Source organism: Rhineura floridana, chromosome 18, assembly GCF_030035675.1.
Source record: "Rhineura floridana isolate rRhiFlo1 chromosome 18, rRhiFlo1.hap2, whole genome shotgun sequence".
Classification (NCBI taxonomy): domain Eukaryota; kingdom Metazoa; phylum Chordata; class Lepidosauria; order Squamata; family Rhineuridae; genus Rhineura; species Rhineura floridana.
The window spans coordinates 4,437,346-4,456,310 of record NC_084497.1 but is presented as its reverse complement, the minus strand read 5'-3'; the positions used below and the strand labels follow the sequence as shown (position 1 = coordinate 4,456,310).

At 46.4% G+C, this 18,965-nt stretch overlaps 2 protein-coding genes across 4 annotated transcripts in view; both read left to right on the top strand.

Moving 5' to 3' along the window:
• Positions 1-3,547: 3,547 nt before the first annotated feature.
• Positions 3,548-7,434, top strand: CIRBP (cold inducible RNA binding protein). Of its 2 annotated transcripts, none has more exons than XM_061602221.1 (7): positions 3,548-3,655; positions 4,940-5,050; positions 5,301-5,407; positions 5,657-5,795; positions 5,889-5,979; positions 6,093-6,157; positions 6,638-7,434. In XM_061602221.1, exons 2-7 carry the CDS (start codon positions 4,948-4,950, stop codon positions 6,652-6,654), a joined length of 522 nt encoding a protein of 173 aa, XP_061458205.1. In that variant the 5' UTR covers positions 3,548-3,655; positions 4,940-4,947; the 3' UTR covers positions 6,655-7,434. The 2 variants fall into 2 exon arrangements, with proteins under 2 accessions (XP_061458205.1, XP_061458204.1); XM_061602220.1 differs by having other exon boundaries at positions 6,090-6,157.
• Positions 7,435-8,767: 1,333 nt separating this feature from the next.
• The window catches only part of CBARP (CACN subunit beta associated regulatory protein), a 43,412-nt gene continuing 33,214 nt past the window's right edge, over positions 8,768-18,965 (top strand). Inside the window, exons 1-2 of one of the 2 annotated variants that reach the window (XM_061602215.1) lie at positions 8,768-8,856; positions 9,040-10,628. The gene's annotated coding sequence lies outside the window, so the exon portion shown is untranslated. Of the gene's footprint in view, positions 8,857-9,039; positions 10,629-15,153; positions 15,653-18,965 lie in introns of those variants that run through there. The other variant, XM_061602217.1, reaches the window with a different exon arrangement.

The window sequence follows — 18,965 nt, the reverse complement described above, 5'->3', positions numbered from 1 at the left end:
TCCCTCGCTGTCCTTTGCACCTGGAACTACCTTCTAGAACACCTACATGATGCACTCTCCCTCCCTCTCTTTCTTGTCCTTCAGTTCTTTCTTAAAAATCTACATTCTCTGTACAAGCTTTGGCACAGCCCGCCACTACTTCCCATGCATGCTATAACTGAGTTTTTGAAAGTGCACTTAATGGAAACCGTTGCACATTCCCTCTCCCACCCATGTCCCCTCCCTGCCTCCATTTCCCTTCCCTGTGTCCAAATTCTAAATTGTGAGCCTCTTGGAGGAGGGACCTGCCTTCTTCCACTCTCAAAGCCGCCCAGAGGCTCCTTGCACGAGGCCATTGGAAAAATATAACAAGGAAGCAAATGAGCAAATGCATATTTGATGGCGCACTAATTTTATATGCCAGAGAGAAAAAAAGAGGTTGGGCAAAGCTTTCCACAAGAGGCAATAAACGAGCTTGAAACAATGTTAAAATATATCGATAGGAGGTTCAAAACCGACATTGGAGGTCATTTTCTTTTCCCTATGCAGTTGGTTTTACTGTATTCTCATTTTGATGTTTGATCCCCCCCCCAAATATATATATATATTCAGAACTCAGCTAATGACTCTGCTCGGTTTGCTGTAAGACAAAATCCTCTGGTTGATTGATTAGAACCAAGCACCGTTCTCAAAGCAAGCTGCCAGCTTTTTGAGTTACGCAGAACGCTTCCTTGGATGTCCTGTTCCAGGAAAAAAATGAACAGGAGAAATAGATGTTTCTGAATGCTGGAAAATGAAGAAAAAAATGCAAGAGAAGAAAAATGATAATCGTGCACAGTCATTGGGCACAGTCAAAGAGAAATATTTATACCTCTAATAGTCATGGCTTTCACACACACAGAGAATCCTGGAAATTGACGTTTGTTAAGGGTGCTAGGATCTGTAACTCCGTGAGGAGTAAACTACAGTTCCCAGGATCCTTTTTCGGGGGGGGGGGAAGCCATGACTGTTAAAAGAGGTATAAATGTACTTTAAATTTATAGTGTGGATGCGGCCGAAATACTGTTCTCACAGAACTCACAACCCTGAAAAATAGAGAGAAGATAAACGCAAAAGATGAAATACTTGCTGCGTAAAAGGCAGAGTTTAGCCATTAAGAACCTTACACGAAATAACAAGACAGGCAGCAATTCAAGGATCTTCCCCCCCCCACACATACATAGAGGTGCAGGAATAGAGAGAGGGGTTCTGCCCTGTTTAATTTCTGCCTGGCGCCCAGCAGTTTAAAGAACGAGAGTCGAGAAGAAACAGAGACAACCTCTGCTGAATTCTCCTCACCTTTTCATCACGCCCGCCCCACATTCCCCCACCCACCCTATTCCTCCTCCTGCCAGATAATTATTTTTCTTAGGTCTCTTTGCCTCACCTGGGTTTATTAATCTTGCACATATGATCGCCACACATTAAGAAACAGCAGGTGTCACCTTGGCATGCAAAGAACTAGGTCACAGAAACATTTCCCATGCCCCTGCCTCGGGCACCTTCATGTAGGAATCTGCCTTATCCCAGATCAGAATCCAGCCCAATATTGTCTACACTGACTGGCAGCAGACAAGGCAGGCTACATCTAATGCTGGTCCGACTCAGGGTAGACCCTTTGAAACTGATACACTTGATTAAGTTGGGTCCATTGATTTCAATGGGTCTACTCTGAGTAGAATGTAATTGGAGAGAATCCAGAGTGTCTCCCAGCCCTACCTGGAGATGCTGTCAGGGACTAGATCTAGAACATTCTACATGCAACAGGGGTGCTTTGCCGCTGAGGTATGGCCCTCTGACATCAGTTGCTGCACATGAATATAACTGCAGGCGCAAATAGGCATTACAAGTGCGTAAATATCAGTGCAACGGCAGAAAAATCTCCCTGTTTCCATCCCTCAAAGGCTATGGCTAGTAGGGATGGATGGAAAGATCTGTCAGTTTTGCTTCTCCTGAGGTTCTCGTTTGCCCAGCCTTAAATCCAGTTGTTCACATATCTGCAGCAATTCGCAATTTTATCCTCAGGACAATTCGCCAGCATTTTTATTATTATTTATTTATTTTTAAAACTTATATACCGCCCGACTAGCAATAGCTCTCTGGGTGCTGAACATAAATACAATAAAATACAGGAAAATACAAAAGCATCACAATCTAAAATCAAATTTCACAATCTAAAAACTGCATAACTAAAATCAAATTACAAACATTACCATCATTAACAAAAAATTAAAATGCCTCGGAGAAGAGAAAGGTTTTAACTTGGCGCCAAAAGGATGATAGGGTCGGCGCCAAGCACACCTCCTCGGGGAGACTATTCCATAGTTCAGGGGCCACCACTGAGAAGGCCCTTGATCTTGTCACCACCCTCCAGGCCTCCCTATGGGTCGGGACCCGGAGGAGGGCCTTCGTAGCAGACCGTAGTGTACGAGCTGGTTCATAACGGGAGAGGCGTTCTGACAGATATTGTGGTCCCGCGCTGTATAAGGTTAATACAATAATAAGTGCAATTCCCCCCCCCAGGCCTTCACATCTCCATGAGGACTATCATTACACACAACCCCCTATTTGTATTTTGGGTGGTATTCAGCGCTACTCCTACTCAAGAGTACACCCATTGAGGTGAATGGACCTGCAGTCCATGTCTACTCAGAAGCAAGCTCCATTGGGCTCAATGGGACTTACTCCCAGGTGCATTGGATAGCTTTATGTAGGTCCATCGCTTTCAATGGGTCTACTCCACGTGGGGCTTAGTGGAATACAAGCCAGTTTGCTTCCCCCCCTTTTATGTTTTTTCCCCGCGTAATGTTATTTCATTTATATATGGGGGGGCTTTGAGGGGTGCGTCCCTGGAAAAAAAAACTTTTTATTTATCCATGTTTGTGAATGTTATGCGAGGGATTAACATTGGTGCCCGTGTGTGCTTGTTTTCCCCAAGTATTGCATGAGGAGTTTTTCATTTGGGGGGGCGCCCCTTCCCGCGCTAGGGATTGTGGTTACTGAAGGGGGCACCCTGCGCGCCTTCTCCAAAATGGCGCCCGCCCCTTCCTCCTCCACCAAAAGAATCGCCTTTGTTCGCTGCGGCAAACCCGCGCCGCATTGCTGAGAGGGGCGCGAAAGTAGGTCACGACAGCCCCGCCCACTTCCCTCCCGCCCGTGCCATAACGGTCGAGGTTGAGAGGCGAGGATTGCGGCTGTTCTAGAGGGCGGGGGAAAGTTTGAAGTATTTCACCAATCAGCTGGCGAGAGGGAGGAAGGAGTAACTTGTTGCCCTTACCAACGCTCCACCCACCCAATCACGTCTTTCCTTTTCGCACCCGGGCCCATGTGTGAACAGAATGGAAAGGGGCAGAAGAGATTTTTTTCTCCTCCTCCTCCTCCTCGTCTCAAATCGTTATGAATATTAATCAGCGCCCGCCCAATGGGAAGCCACAGTCGCGGATTACCTCATCTCTGCCAGAGGTGGGCGGTGGAGCCGGGGAGCGGGCGCCATTTTATGCACAGCTCGTCTGCATATTCATGAAGGGGGCGGAGGCATAAAGGAGGTATATAAGCGGAGGCACAGGGACGTTGCCGCGTAGTTCGCGCTGGGACCCGGAAGGCTGTGTTTTGTCTGTCGTACTGCGAGATCACATTGGTAAGCGGGGTCGCGCGCAGGCGAGAGAAGAGAGGATAGGAGAAAAGCGAAAAATATATTTTTGTTGCGAATAATAAAATATAACGGGATAGGCGGTGAATGCCTGGTTGGACAACAGAGGCGCCTTTTTATTCCCTCATTGCGGGAGCCGCTTTTGAGGCGAAAGAAGGAGGGCGGCGAGCCGTATGTTGCCCGACAGGAAAACAAACAAACAAAACAGAAACAAAATGGCTTCCTGACCGGCTTTTGGGGGGAAAACTCAAAATGGCGGCAAGGGAGAAAGAGATAAGTGGCGCCGCCGCGCATGCGCTCGGGAGAGAGACGTGCCAGTGGGAGGTGGCTGATTCAGGTGTCCCGCGCATGCGCAGAGAAGGACCCCTTTTCCAGGGAAGTGGGTGTATGTGTCTGAAATGGTATCTTTAATTTTTTTTAAAAAAATGATTGGCTCAACTTTTCCTAACTGACTGAACGCGGACGCCTTTTTTAGGTTTACTTATTTATGTTGATAACTCTTTTAATTATTAGTTTGCTTATGAATGTTTTTTACCTTAATGATATTTTAATGGCTGAACTATTTATATTCCTATTCTCAGGTGGTTTATCTGGTTGTCTATGCAGTTTTTATATTAAAAAGCCGTTCTTTTTCAGTCTAGATAAAAAATTCCTCCCAAAAAGTACATAGACGTTATTCTTTAAAAAATACAATTTTTTATTGTGCTGATGGGCAGGCACGATCTATAAATTGAGGAACGAGACAGCAAAGCCCTCACTTGTGGAAGTTAAAAAAAAAACAAGGAGCAGAGGGATTAGGTAGCTTGCGGAGGAAAATCACATGTGATAGTGTTGGTATAGCACCATGCCCTCTTCTGAGGCTGCTTAACTTGTGGTAGATTTCCTCCATGTGATGAGAGAAACAAGACTTTCTTTTTTTTGCTGTACATGTGCTGCTTCTCTCCCACCCACCCTCTTTTTTAGATTGCCCAGATATATAGTAGAGGCAAGTTTCTTTAATTTTTAATAATTTTGTGAAAGAGGATGCTTCTAGCCAAAGTAGCTTTTAATGCTGGGGTGGAAAAAAGTAGGCTACTAAATGTATAAACCAGTCACTCATTTCTAAAAGGAATCTGATACAATGACATTGATGTTGCCAGGTGCTAGCCTCCTCAAGTTGCATCTTTATCTAGCAGTTGAAGATCTGTGTCTTAAGAGAACTTGCTCTAGGAGGAATGCTGGGATGGGCTATCTTGGGTGAATGCTAAACGTGAGGCTTATTTTTGTTTATAGGGGAGAAAATGGCATCAGATGAAGGAAAGCTCTTTGTTGGCGGACTCAGTTTTGACACCAACGAACAGTCACTGGAGCAGGTCTTCTCTAAATATGGGCAGATCTCTGAAGGTAAAACCCCATTATATACAGTATACTTTTAGTCTCAGTTACTACGTGGCATGCTCAGAGCAGGTATAACCTACAAACTAACTTTCCTCCCTTAAGACTGAAAGAAATACTTTCCTTACCTTTATCATGTGTTCTTATGAGAATAAAAGTTTGGCTTTCTGTTATGCTCTTAAAAACAAAAAAAGTTAATTTTTTTATGCCGAGCGCTTAAGTGACCAAATGTGTTAAACTTCTCTTTTCTTCCTTCCAGTTGTTGTTGTAAAAGACAGAGAAACCCAGAGATCCAGAGGGTTTGGATTTGTCACCTTTGAGAACATTGATGATGCAAAAGATGCAATGATGGCCATGAACGGGAAGGTGAGGTATATAGTTGTGTGGTGGATAAACTGGGCTTGGTAGAACCTTCTTGGGATGTGATCTTGATAGAGTAGCTGTTAAGTTGGCAGTTTGGGAAAATGTAACTAAAATGGTTTGTGGTAGCAGAGACTCCTATTTAATTGTGATGTTTGGCAAGCAGCAGGGCTCAAGAGCGACAGCAGTTCGTATGTGCTTGTTGTACTGCTTGTGCACCACCAGACTAACCAAGAGATGACTCCTCCTTTTCAGTCTGTGGATGGCCGCCAAATCAGAGTTGATCAAGCAGGCAAATCGTCTGAGAATAGATCCCGTGGATACAGAGGGGGTTCAGCTGGCGGCAGGGGCTTTTTTCGTGGAGGCCGGGGCCGGGGCCGGGGCTTCTCCAGAGGTGAGTCAGGGCTTCCAAGTGGCCTTTGTTTTCTCTGACTTGAACTGCATTGAATTGGATACATCTCGGCCTCTGCGCTGTTCTCCCTTCCAGGAGCTGGTGGGGACCGAGGCTATGGCAGCAGCCGGTTTGAATCTAGAAGTGGAGGATACAGTGGATCCAGAGACTACTATGGCAGCAGCAGGTAAGTGTGAGTGGTCAGACACATCAAGCAGGGTGAGAAGGTGCAAGTCCCCACTCCTTCTGGTTGTAGCTGTGCCTAGTAAACCAAAAGGCTTTTCATTTCTTCCACAGCAGGAGTCAAGGCAGCTATGGTGACAGGCCTTCAGGAGGCTCCTACAGAGACAGCTATGACAGTTATGGTAAGTCTTAGATCATGAGGGAAGGAAAGCAAGGATACATTGACATGGGAATCCTGGAACCTTTTTTGATCTTGCAGTGGCGATAACCTTGGATGTACTGTAAGGTTCAGTTGGACCCTATTGCTGGCAATCTCTCCTATGCCCATGAAAAGTGCCGCTCCTCTGGCAGGCCTTAAGCACTCATGCCACACGGAAAAGCAGGGGGAAAAATGCCTCGCTAATGCATGTGCCACATTGGTTGGATTCAAAGCCACAATGAGTCATACATAAAACTAGTGTTTCTTTCTGAAGCTGAACAAGTAACACCAGAAAACCCTCTTGAAAGTCCAGAAGCCAAAAGTTGAATACAAGGGGTGGGAGATAGCAGAGACTAGCATCCGCTAGCCTTGAGGTGCTTGGCAAGCGAATAGGGGAGGAAAAATGCTGGAACCTTGTCTATGCTTCAGTGCCTTTACAACTGTGCCTGCTTCTTGTCCTCAGCTACACACAACGAGTAAAAAACCTTCCTGGCTCAAGATCGTCCTTCCAATGGCTGTATTTATAAAGATTTTTGGAGCTTCGCTGAATCGTTCTTGTGTAGTCATCTCCTTTGTATTCTCACTTTTGTAGTAAACTCAGTTCTGACCTTGTCAAAAAAAAAAAAAAAAAAAACACAGCCTGACAGCTTCTAATATGTGATGGTCTGTTCAGACTCAAAAGAAAGCTCTGGGTTTTTCCTCTCGAGTGTTTTAACATTTTTTTTAAAGCACTTCAGATTTTAGTTTATTTGTGAGGAGGTTTAGTGTGTGTGTGTGTCTTTTGGGTTTTTTTTAAAAAAGAAAGACCGGAAGGTTTTGGGGCCCCGTTTCTGTTTTTGTTTGTTTGAGCGGGAAAGGACCGTAATTGTTCAGTAGAAGCTGAGGAAGCTGTGAACTCGGTTTGTTTAGTGTATCATTTTGTAACAAACTTTAGGGTAGCAAGGTAGGTGCTGCAGCCTGGGTATGAATTTAAAAGGCAAACCCACCTTGATATACCTAAAGAGATACTTGCTTGTATGTTCAACCTGCATTAAGAGACTTTTACTTGTATGCCATAAAACTTATCCCAGAAAGACTGCAAATCTAAACTCACAAGAGGTTCATAGAAAAAAAATGTTTGTTTCTCTTGTCCTTTTTTTACTGGAAGAAAAGTATGCCTAATTCAATTGATGTTGTAATTTTGAAGTGGTTAAAAAGGATTTCTTGTACAGTTTTCCTTTTGGCTTCACGAAGCCTATTAAAAGTCCATCTGAAAAAAAATCTGCTCTTGAAATCTTACATCTTGCTGCACAACACAACTCTGGATCGTGTAAAGTGTACAGTTAGAAAGGACAGACAGCCGCAGAGAATGAGTTAGAGGCAGGCTAGCAAACGTCACTGGTGGAAGGTTAATGCAAATCTTGTACTTCTTAAGGCCTAAGCAGATGGCAGCCAGCTTGAGGGCGATGGAAGCTGAAGCAAGTGTAAAGGATGTAGTCAGTCCCTTTGCCCTTAATGGGGTCAGTTTTCTGTTGGGCTGGAACTGATCCAACCTTTGAATTTAATACTGTGGATTCCGCCACTTCCTGTAGTGTAAAGTGCTCCTAGTGACTCAGAACAAACAGCGATAGTGCCCTACTAGTGCAAGCCAGAAGTAGCTGACACCTTTTGTTTCGCTGAAAGCTAGCCAGCCATTCTTAGCCTACAAGGGAGCCTCTTGTTAATAGGGCCAGCTGCTGCTGCTGCTAGTCTGCCAGTGTTCCCAGGCCCAATAACTGTGACCTAATTTAGCTAGCTTTGTCGTTGCCTTCTAAGTTCTAAGAATTCTCTGCTAGCGTATGGAAAACTGCAGTGCCTTGGCGAGAAAGAAGTGTTGTGCCTCCAACAGAGAGAACCTCTGGGACGAAAGCTGCTCTCTTGGCTAGTTCATATGTGGGGATAGTCCCATGATTCGAGGTAACGCTTTTCCTCATGTCCGCATCCTTCCTCCTGTTGAGAGCTCATATTTATATTTTTTTGAAAGTCTGAATGTTTAACCCATCTGAGCCAAATTTTCTCTGCCAATTTTGGTCAGCTGGAAAAAACCCACCCTTTTTTTTTAAAAAAAGCCCTTTTTTAATTATTTCTTTTCCTGTACTGAGACGTTTGGCTTTCGTGTCATAAACTTGACATGGGTCCAAAGGGGGCATTGTGCGCACAGCCTTTTCTTTGCCAGTTAGATGCAAGATGGGGAAACAATTCCCCCAAATGACTATGCTTATCTCCGGAGACTCTACCTTAAGACTTAAGTCACGTTAACTATAATGTTCTCTGCCATCTTGTTTGCATTTTAACTTTTTCCCCATAGCCCATACTATACCTAAGCAACTGTTAACAACCACGACTAACTGCTTTTTGTGGGATTAGGTGCCACTGTCCACTCCGAGGGAGGCACACAGATTCCGTCTTGGAACAGTTGACCCACACTGGGCTCTTGAGATTCAGTGGGGGTCCACGGAAACCCTTTGTGGGGGAAATGTTTGATTGTTTTTTGTGCTGGGATGGGGCGGGGTAGAAAGAGTAGAGCCTTCGCTGTGTGGATCTGTTTTTTTGTAACATGGGTTTGTCTTGGCAGGTTGATGAAGAAAAAGGCGGAGCAGGAAATTGGTTTTGAGGCCAAGGATCGAATGCGGACCTTAAGCCTGCAGGCAGCTCTGTAAGCAGGTAAGGCTCCTCACGCTGGCTGTTGCCGTGCCTGGAAAAGAGAACTGGGAATTGGGGTGGACAATCTGCCTCGCTGCCTATAAAGACAAATAGGTTTTGTTTTACAAAAGGTTGGGGTTTAGTGCTGATGTACAAACTAAGCTTTCTTACCAGGGTCCTAATTTTCCCCCCATCTTCTTTCAGCTGTGTGCTGCTTGGAAGAGGACCAACAAGAATCATGATGGCCGTTAGCTGTACAGCAAAAGCTTTTGAGGATTGTGTATTTTGGTGGATTCAATAAATAATAATAAAGATGGGGCTGAAAACATAGTTTGTGCACTTGCCCTTGACGTAGTGGAAGCCATGGGTGGGGGAAAGATTAAAAGGGGCTGTGTTTGATCTGCCCCCTGAAAAAAAAATTCCTCCTTACACCTAGGCTATTCCTAGCCAAGTAGAATTAAGAAACTAATGTTGCCACAGAATGTAGCTGTGTAAAGTAAGAGCTGCTTAGGCATATGGGGTCAGTCTAGTCAAAATCCACCCCATCAAATGAGTTCCTTTGAACTAGAGATGCTAGTGAAGACACATCATCCAGGGCATAAGAATTCCGTCAGAGGGTAGCACAGAAATGCTTCAGGGGCAAGGGTATGACGTTGGGGGGGAAAGGAATGACACAGGATTCACTTGGGACATTTTAGGCACAGCACAGGAATTTGCCTGGAAGACCTTGGGAGCAAAACATCTCATAAGCCTGATGATGGTGATTGGAAGTCAGTTGGGAAGGGAGCCGAGAGCATGAGCCTGTTGGGTAAGGGAAGGTATCTTTGGCTATGAGGGGGGTACAGCTTAGTAAGGTAGCATTTGATGAGAGGTGGAGCAGGTGCACTTTGTGCCACCCAAGGTCCTCTGCAGTTTGGCACCAGGTAAAACTCCTTAATCAAAGGCCAGGTTTGGGAGGAAGGACAATCCCGAACAACGTTCTTGGCGTTTTAATACCCAGAAGAAAGTTGCCTAGTTTGCCTTGACTACAAGAGGACCTGAACAAAGCATTTACCTAATGCTGCTTGTGTAGAAAATAGCTTGCTTACTTGTCATGAGAAGCCAGGATTCTTCACTAGGGGTGTTTCAGGTCCTCCTTTAAAAGTCAACCAAGTCAGTCTTGACTTCCCCAGCCTCAAAATGGAACGTGGGGCCTCTTAATTGCAGAATTGTAAAGAGCATAGACGGCAGTAGGGTAAGAGCCATGTTGATTGATCATGCATTAGTAGTGGCAGGAGCACGGTTCTCTCAAAATGAGATAGAGAGGAGAGATTGCTGTAGAATCCCAAGCTTTTTTCTCTATAGCTTGGAATATTTTGCAGCTTGTTGAAAACTCGGTTCCACAGGAGCACAGCTCCCTGACGAAGCTATTGTCCTCTGAATGCCCATGGAATTACAGGCTCAGAGCTGAGATGTGGCTGAAGTTTATGCCTGGAGTCGGTAGGCTCTTGTGGCTAACAGAGTTAATGGTGTTTTGCCTATGCCGTCTTTAAATTTGATTCCTTGGATGACCCTGCCCTGAGTGTTTTATGTTCTTTTTTTTTACCAAAACATTTTGCTGGTACAGTAGTGGCTTGCTTTGTGCCTACTGAGTTATGTAACACCAAAACATAAAATTTGTCTCCTTTATGCAGCAACGTTGGATTTGAGTGTCTGATCTTGTTAGAATCTCGCAAACAACTTGAGAAACCCATCATTATTGAATGTCCCTGCGTAACCTAACTGCATTTGTAGGCTGTGATCTTAAGCATGCAGTAAGTTCATTTCATGCATTCCCCCCAACCCCCTGCAAAATAGATTTTCCCACATACTTGAGAAATATCTGCCTGCTCGTGATTTTTGCCTTGTGCTATGGTAAAACTTTACAGTGTTGGTGCAGGGCAACGGAGCCATCTTTGCTGGAAGATGAGCAATTTTAGCTCAGGAGTGACAGCCAGACAAGGACAACGGATACCCGTAGGTGGTTGACCTTCCCAGAAGGTGGCCTATTTGAAGCAAGCTTTTATTTTTTATATATTATTTGATGTATATCCTGCTCTTCCTAGCAGGAGCCCAGGGTGGCAAACAAAAGCACTAAAAACACTTATAAAACAAAAACTGACTTTAACATACATTAAAAAACATCTAAAAACATTTTTAAAAAGCTTTCAAGAGATCTTTAAAAAGAAGATTAACAACATTTTTTAAAAAGGTTTTAAAACAAAAACAATTCCAGCACAGAGGCAGACTGGAGTAAGGTCTCAAAAGGCAAGATAACATGTTGTTTAAGATGCCTGTCTCATGCTGGTCATTGACAGTAACAATAAAGATATATAAAGATGCCTGTCTAATATTTAAGGGAAGGGAGTTCCACAGGGTAGGGGCCGCGCCACTCTAGGTCCATTTCCTATGTTGGTATCTGGAGGAGGCCCTTTTCATCTACAAAGCATGCTGTGTGAAGTCTTACAGTGTGGGGCTCCCACCTGTAAAACATATTCGGCATGGAGCTCCCATGTCGCCATGCAGGCTTGGAAAGGATGTTTGAAATCATGTAGTCCATCCACCCCGCCAAATGCAGGTTTAGCATCCCTGACAGATTGCTGTCGAGGCTCTGCTTAAATAACCTTAAGTGAAGGGGGTGCAGATGTCTTTCTCAAAACAGCCCTTTTGCTTAATAAGCTTTGCGAGGGGTAGGCATGCATGCACTTGATTTTCTGGACTGAGAGCTGGGTTTGTGTGGTGGGAAGGCCTTTGTTCTAGGGCAGGGTCAATGTGAGTGGGACACACTACCATGTTCTGCCATCTGTCTCGGGGGTAGCCACCATGGTGCCTTCTAGATGTAGGAGCCCGAGCCAGTATGGCCCAGTGGTCAGGAATGATGGTTTGAGAATCCCCAACGACATCGAGGCTACCAGCCATTATCTGTTCGGATTTGCAAGGAATGCTGAAGAAGGTGGACAATTGTGTTATTAAAATTTATATTCTGCTTTTCCTCCCCAAAGGGTGCCAGTCCACCTGATTTTTAGCCGAAATCCACTTTACAATTTCACCAATTGATCTGAGCCTGGCCCTTTTACCGTGCTAGAGAACAAGGATTGTATCCAGTCCTCCACTGAAATTAATAGACGTGAAGTCACATCCTTGATGTTCAGTACGTTGTCTTCAACTATATCCTACTCTCTGAAATAATAATAATAATAAAATTTTATTTGTGAGTCGCCTATCTGGCCGAATTAACGGCCACTCTAGGCGACGTACATTTCCAATAAAATACAATATAAAACCAATAAAAACATACTCGACCATTAAAAACACCACCCTTTCAAGTGGTCAGCAACATAAAAACCTAACCCTCCCCAGAAGTGCCATAGGCCTGTCTGAACAGCCAGGTTTTTAAGGCTCGGCAAAAGCCTATCAAGGAGGGGGCATGGCGGAGATCGAAAGGAAGGGAGTTCCAGAGGGTGGGAGCCACAATTGAAAATGCCCTCTCTGGTTCGCACCAGCCTAGCTTTTTCAACTGGGGGAATCGAGAGAAGGTCTTGTGTGGCTGATCTTGTTAGGCGGCCTAATTGGTGATGCTGGAGGCGCTCCTTAAGATAAACTGGGCTGAAACCGTATAGGGCTTTAAAGGTCAGTACCAGCACCTTGAATTGGGCCCGGTAAACAAATTAAGGAACCTGAGTTAGTCATGCACACTAACTTCAGTAGGTCAACTCTGAAGGACTTGCCTGGGACACTACCCAGTGGGTCTACTCTGAGTAGGACCAACATGAAAAAATATTAAGAGTGGAGAGTAGGTTGGGGACCTGAGCATATTTGTTTATTTAATTTATATCCTGCCCTTCCTCCTAGAAGGAACCCAGGGCGGCAAGGCATGTTTAGTCTTGAGGAGTGAGGGGAGATACTCAAGTCCTTGAAAGGTTGCCTCACATGAGGGCCAAGATCTCTCCTCAATTGTCCCATAGTGCAGGGGACAGGATAATGGGCTCAAGTTGCAGGAAGCCAGTTTTCGGATGAACAGGGAAAACGTCCTGACTCCTAGAGTGGTACAACTATGGCACCAATGACTGTGGGAGGTGGTGGGCTCTCCAACACTGGGGGCATCCAACAGGCACATGGACAGCCACCTGTCGGGGATACTTTAAGCTGGATGCCTGCATTGAGCAGGGGGTTGGACTTGATGGCCTTATAGGCCCCTTCCGACACTATAATTCTATGAAAAACACTAAAAGCACTTTAAAACACCTTAAAAACAAAGACTTCAAAACATGTTGAAACAAAACACTTTAAAAAACATCTTTAAAACTTTTTTAAAAAACGGCTTTAAAAACATCTTAAACTGCAACTCCGACGCTGACGTAGACTGTGCCAATGGCTGGGGCTATAGAGAACCCTTGTTTTCCCATGGGAATTGTAGTGGATGTCCTGCTTAAACAGTGGCTGTATAAAGAGTGGTAAGGGAAGCTATGAGCTCTTGGGCTTGATGTTTCCCTCTGTAAAAGAGCAACCCACTTTTATGGGGGGACCATACTGTTTAGGGTGCTTAAAAAGAATTGTGTAGATAAGGAGACAGGCACTGCTGGTCTATTTATCACCAGGCTGTCTATACTGACAGGGATACAGACGGGAGCCTTACCTGGAATTAGACCTGGGGCCTTTTGCGTGCAAAGCAGAGGTTCTGCCCCTGACCTAAGTTTCCAGTCCTCTTGGTTCTGGATAAAGGGCTGGTTTAACTAGGAAGCATGTCTTAACACGCAGAGTCCATTGCTCCATCTAGTTTGGGGGGGAGGGGCACATTTGGCGCTCTGGGTGTTGCTGAATTACAACTCCCATCATCTCTAACCGTTGGCCATGCTTGCTGGGGATACTGGGAGTTTCAGTTCAGCAACATCTGGAGGGCCCAAGGTGACTCTTTTCAGACAAGGATGTTTCCTAGAGAGAGATCCAGAGGATCGTTATAAGAACATAAGAAGAGCCTGCTGGATCAGGCCAGTGGCCCATCTAGTCCAGCATCCTGTTCTCACAGTGGCCAACCAGGTGCCTGGGGGAAGCCTGCAAGCAGGACCCGAGTGCAAGAACACACTCCCCTCCTGAGGGTTCCGGCAACTGGTTTTCAGAAGCATGCTGCCTCTGACTAGGGTGGCAGAGCACAGCCATCGTGGCTAGTAGCCATTGATAGCCCTGTCCTCCATGAATTTGTCTAATCTTCTTTTAAAGCCGTCCAAGCTGGTGGCCATTACTGCATCTTGTGGGAGCAAATTCCATAATTTAACTATGCGCTGAGTAAAGAAGTACTTCCTTTTGTCTGTCCTGAATCTTCCAACATTCAGCTTCTTTGAATGTCCACGAGTTCTAGTATTATGAGAGAGGGAGAAGAACTTTTCTCTATCCACTTTCTCAATGCCATGCATAATTTTATACACTTCTATCATGTCTCCTCTGACCCGCCTTTTCTCTAAACTGAAAAGCCCCAAATGCTGCAACCTTTCCTCGTAAGGGAGTCGCTCCATCCCCTTGATCATTCTGGTTGCCCTCTTCTGAATCTTTTCCAACTCTATAATATCCTTTTTGAGATGAGGCGACCAGAACTGTACACAGTATTCCAAATGCGGCCGCACCATAGATTTATACAATGGCATTATGATATCGGCTGTTTTATTTTCAATACCTTTCCTAATTATCGCTAGCATGGAATTTGCCTTTTTCACAGCTGCCGCACACTGGGTCGACATTTTCATCGTGCTGTCCACTACAACCCCGAGGTCTCTCTCCTGGTCAGTCACCGCCAGTTCAGACTCCATGAGCGTATATGTGAAATTCAGATGTTTTGCTCCAACATGCATAATTTTACACTTGTTTATATTGAATTGCATTTGCCATTTTTCCGCCCGTTCACTCAGTTTGGAGAGGTCTTTTTGGAGCTCTTCACAATCCCTTTTTGTTTTAACAACCCTGAACAATTTAGTGTCGTCAGCAAACTTGGCCACTTCACTGCTCACTCCTAATTCTAGGTCATTAATGAACAAGTTGAAAAGTACAGGTCCCAATACCGATCCTTGAGGGACTCCACTTTCTACAGCCCTCCATTGGGAGAACTGTCCGTTTATTCCTACTCTCTGCTTTCTGCTTCTTTCATGGATGCCAGTGAGGTCTCCACGTGGGTTACAGTCCCCAAACAGCTCGAGACAGGAACCTGTCATAATTTTTTCCTGGCTCCTCCCCTTCTTACTGAGGTGATGCCAGTTCTGTTCCTGTCTCAGCTCGGGCAACAACCTTTGGCTGTTTTCTCTAACTCCTATGACTATCAGCCTTCGGCTCCTCTTTTTCCTTCGTTCTTTCTATACTTGATTTCGTACACTCTGTATTAATTAGTTAAAAAAAAAAAAGGAATTACTATCTCTATTCTTCCTTTCTTATCCCTATTTTCTCTCTCGTCTGAGATATGGAAACAGCACCATCTTCTCAGACCACCAGGACAAAAACCCGTAGAGGAACAGGGCAGCACACAGTGGCTACTGTGGTCGGTTCCCTGCAAGGCCGTAAGGGGTCAGGGCAGCACTCAGCTCCTGCTGCAGTCAGTTCCCGGCCGCCGTCTGTCCCGCCATCCGAGAAAAAGAAGGGACAAAAAAAATCAGGGCCGCACCCAGCTCCTGCTGCGGTCAGTTCCCTGCAGACATTGGATATGGTGGAGCATAGGCAAGAAGCCTCGCGTCAGAGCGTGAATTTCGCTACTACATTGCGGCATAGCTCTCATCGCCCTTCCGATTCGAACACTCGAGGCGGAGGCCTGCTGCGAGAGGTAAGGTTTTCACTAGTGCCTACTGCCTCCTCCAGCTCCCCAATAAGTTTTCCCACCGAAAATGCGGCGGCAGCCATTTGAGTGGCACACAAGAGGCGTGCTCTATAGAGTCCGCAGTCCAGCGCCATCTACTGGAGCAGCTGGAGGACAGCAGGTCGGAGGACGACGAAGTGATGGAAGCCCAGGCGCAGTATGGCACCCCCGCTTCTCCACCCAGCTCTCTCCTCAGCCTATGCCAGCTTCCTTAATAACCTCTTCGATGACGCTGGCACAATTATTTTCGCCTGATGTAATCCGACAACTTAAGCAGGCGCTATTAGAGGAAGTCCCACCACTTAAAGTGACGCCCCACAACGCCCACAGTCTCTGCCAGTAGCCGCCACGCCACGTTGTCAGACAGCCTCCCCTGACCCGACTTTGGTGGCCGTGGGTAGGGGGTATTATGAGCAGGATCACCAGGATCCCTTATCAGAAACCAATTCTATGGGGTCCAGGGATGACGGAGAATGGACCGATGCCTCAGATACAGAGGCTCAAACTTTGGTCAGACTATTTTTGGAAGTTCATTTTGAACCATTGTTAAAAAAGGTGATCGCTTCCCTGGAGCTGACTGCTCCTTCTGAGGAACAACCTACATCCTCCAGACAGGCTATGGCGCTGCCTACCGTAAAGGTTGGGCCTAAGGGCATTCCGTGCCCACCTATGCTGTTGACTAATATTCAACAGGAGTGGGAACTACCGCTATACCCCAAAAGAGGGACTAACTGGGCTAATAGACTATACCTTAGAACCCAGTGTTCTTTCATGGATGCCAGTGAGGTCTCCACGTGGGTTATAGTCCCCAATCAGCTCGAGACAGGAACCTGTCATAATTTTTTCTTGGCTCCTCCCCTTCTTACTGAGGTGATGCCAGTTCTGTTCCTGTCTCAGCTCGGGCAACAACCTTTGGTGTCTTTCACTTCTGTAGACTATCAGCCTACGGCTCCTCTATTTTCCTTCGTTCTTTTCTATACTTCTTATTATCTTTCTCTTCCTCTTTTCGTACCTATTCTTTCTCTCCTGGCTGAGATATGGAAGCACTGCCGTCTTCTCAGACCGCCAGGACAAAAACCCTTAGAGGAACAGGGCAGCACACAGTGGCTACTGTGGTCGGATCCCTGCAAGGCCATAAGGGGTCAGGGCAGCACTCAGCTCCTGCTGCAGTCAGTTCCCGGCCGCCGTCTGTCCCACAATCCCAGAACAAGAAGGGACACAAAAAATCAGGGCAGCACCCAGCTCCTGCTGCGGTCAGTTCCCTACAGATATTGGGCATGACGGCGACAGCTCCAGCGGACGCGCAACGTCCGGCCAGGGAGCATAGGCAAGAAGCCTCACGTCAGAGCATGAATTTCGCTGCTACATCGCGGCACAGCTCTAATCGCCCCTTCAATTTGGACAATCGGGGCGGAGGCCTACTGTGCGAAGTGAGCCTTTCACCACCGCCTACTGCCTCTTCCAGTTTCCTAATGATTTTTCCCGCCAAAAAGGCGGCGGTGGCCATCTTGAGTGGCACTCAAGAGGCGTGTTCGATAGAGCCTGCAGTCCAGCGCCATCTACTGGAGCAGCCGGACGACAGCAGATCGGAGGATGAGGGAACGACGGAAGCCCATGGGCGGTATGGCCCCCCCGTCTCTCCACCCCAGCTCTCTCCTCAGCCTATGCCAGCTCCTTTAATAACCCCTTCAATGACGCTGGCACAGTTGTTTTCGCCTGACGTAATTCGGCAACTTAAGCAGGCACTATTAGAGGAGGTCCCACCATTTACTGTGATACCCCCCAATACTCCACAATGCCCACAGCCTACGGCAGTAGCCGCCCCCCCACCATGTAAGAGACCACGCCAGGTTGCCAGACAGCTTTTCCCTGACCGGACTTTGGTGGCTATGGGTACGGGGTATTATGAGCGGCACCACCAGGATGCCCTATCAGAAATCGGATCTACAGGGTCCATGGATGACGGAGAATGGACCGATGCCTCAGAAACAGAGGCTCAAAACTCGGTCAGACTATTTTTGGAAGTTCATTTTGAACCATTATTAAAAAAAGTGATTGCTTCCCTGGAGCTGACTGCTCCTTCTGAGGAACAACCTACCTCCTCCAGGCCAGCTATGGTACTGCCTACTGTTAAGACCGGCCCTAAGGGCATTCCGTGCCCACCTATGCTGTTGGCTAATATTCAACAGGAGTGGGAGCTACCGCTATACCCCAAAAGAGGGACTAACTGGGCTAATAGACTATATACCTTAGAACCCAGTGTTATGGAACAGTTGCGGGCCCCAGACGTGGATGGGCCTATTACTGCGCTCCTGTCACATTCGATCTTGCCACGGGATGGGGATGCTCATCTCAAAGATCCCATACAGCGCAAGTCAGATCTAGCACTTAAGTGGGTACATGAAGCGACGGCTATGTCCATAAGAGCCTCTGTGGCAGCTTCAGTTTTCTCTAGGGCATCACTGCTGTGGATTGAGGACCTAGCCCAAAATCAGGAGCTGGAGGTCTCCAAGTTACGAAACTCCATTTTAAAACTCTCTCGCTGCATGGCCTTCGTAGCAGACGCTACTATGGATTCCTCACAATTTGCAGCCAGGGCTATGGCCACGGCAGTGGTAGCCAGGCGCCTAGTATGGCTTTCACATTGGGCTGCGGACAATGCATCCAGATTTAATCTAGCCACGGCTAAATATACAGGTGGGAAATTATTTGGGGAAGACAATCTGGCGGAGGTATTGGTGGACAATAAGGATAAAAAGAAAGTTATGCCCTCACAGGGGAAAGAGGAAAGAAAGCCATTCCGACGCTATACTCCCACTTTCCAGACGCGTTCCTTTCGTGGCTCAAGGCCCTTCTTCAGCAACAGACAGAGGGGTTTTAGAGGCTCCCGTTTTCCCTGGCAAAACCAGAAGCCTCCACAGAGATTCCACCAGAATAGACAGCAGTCCTACCAGACTAGGCAGCAGCGTCAACCACAACAACGTTTCTGACTCTATACCTGTCGGAGGTCGACTCAATTACTTCCTAAACCAATGGCAGACAACAACAAAAGACAAATGGGTCCTGAGCATTATCAAAGACGGGTACAGACTGGAGTTACATCAGTATCCACCCCCACGTTTCTTCTCACACAGACCGACATCACTACAAAAACACGGAACATTCCTAGCAGAAATAGAGCACCTTCTACAAATCTCAGCTATAGAACACGTCCCCATGGACGAACGGTTCTCAGGAGTGTACTCCCTCTTCTTTTTGGTGGCAAAAAAGGACAATTCGT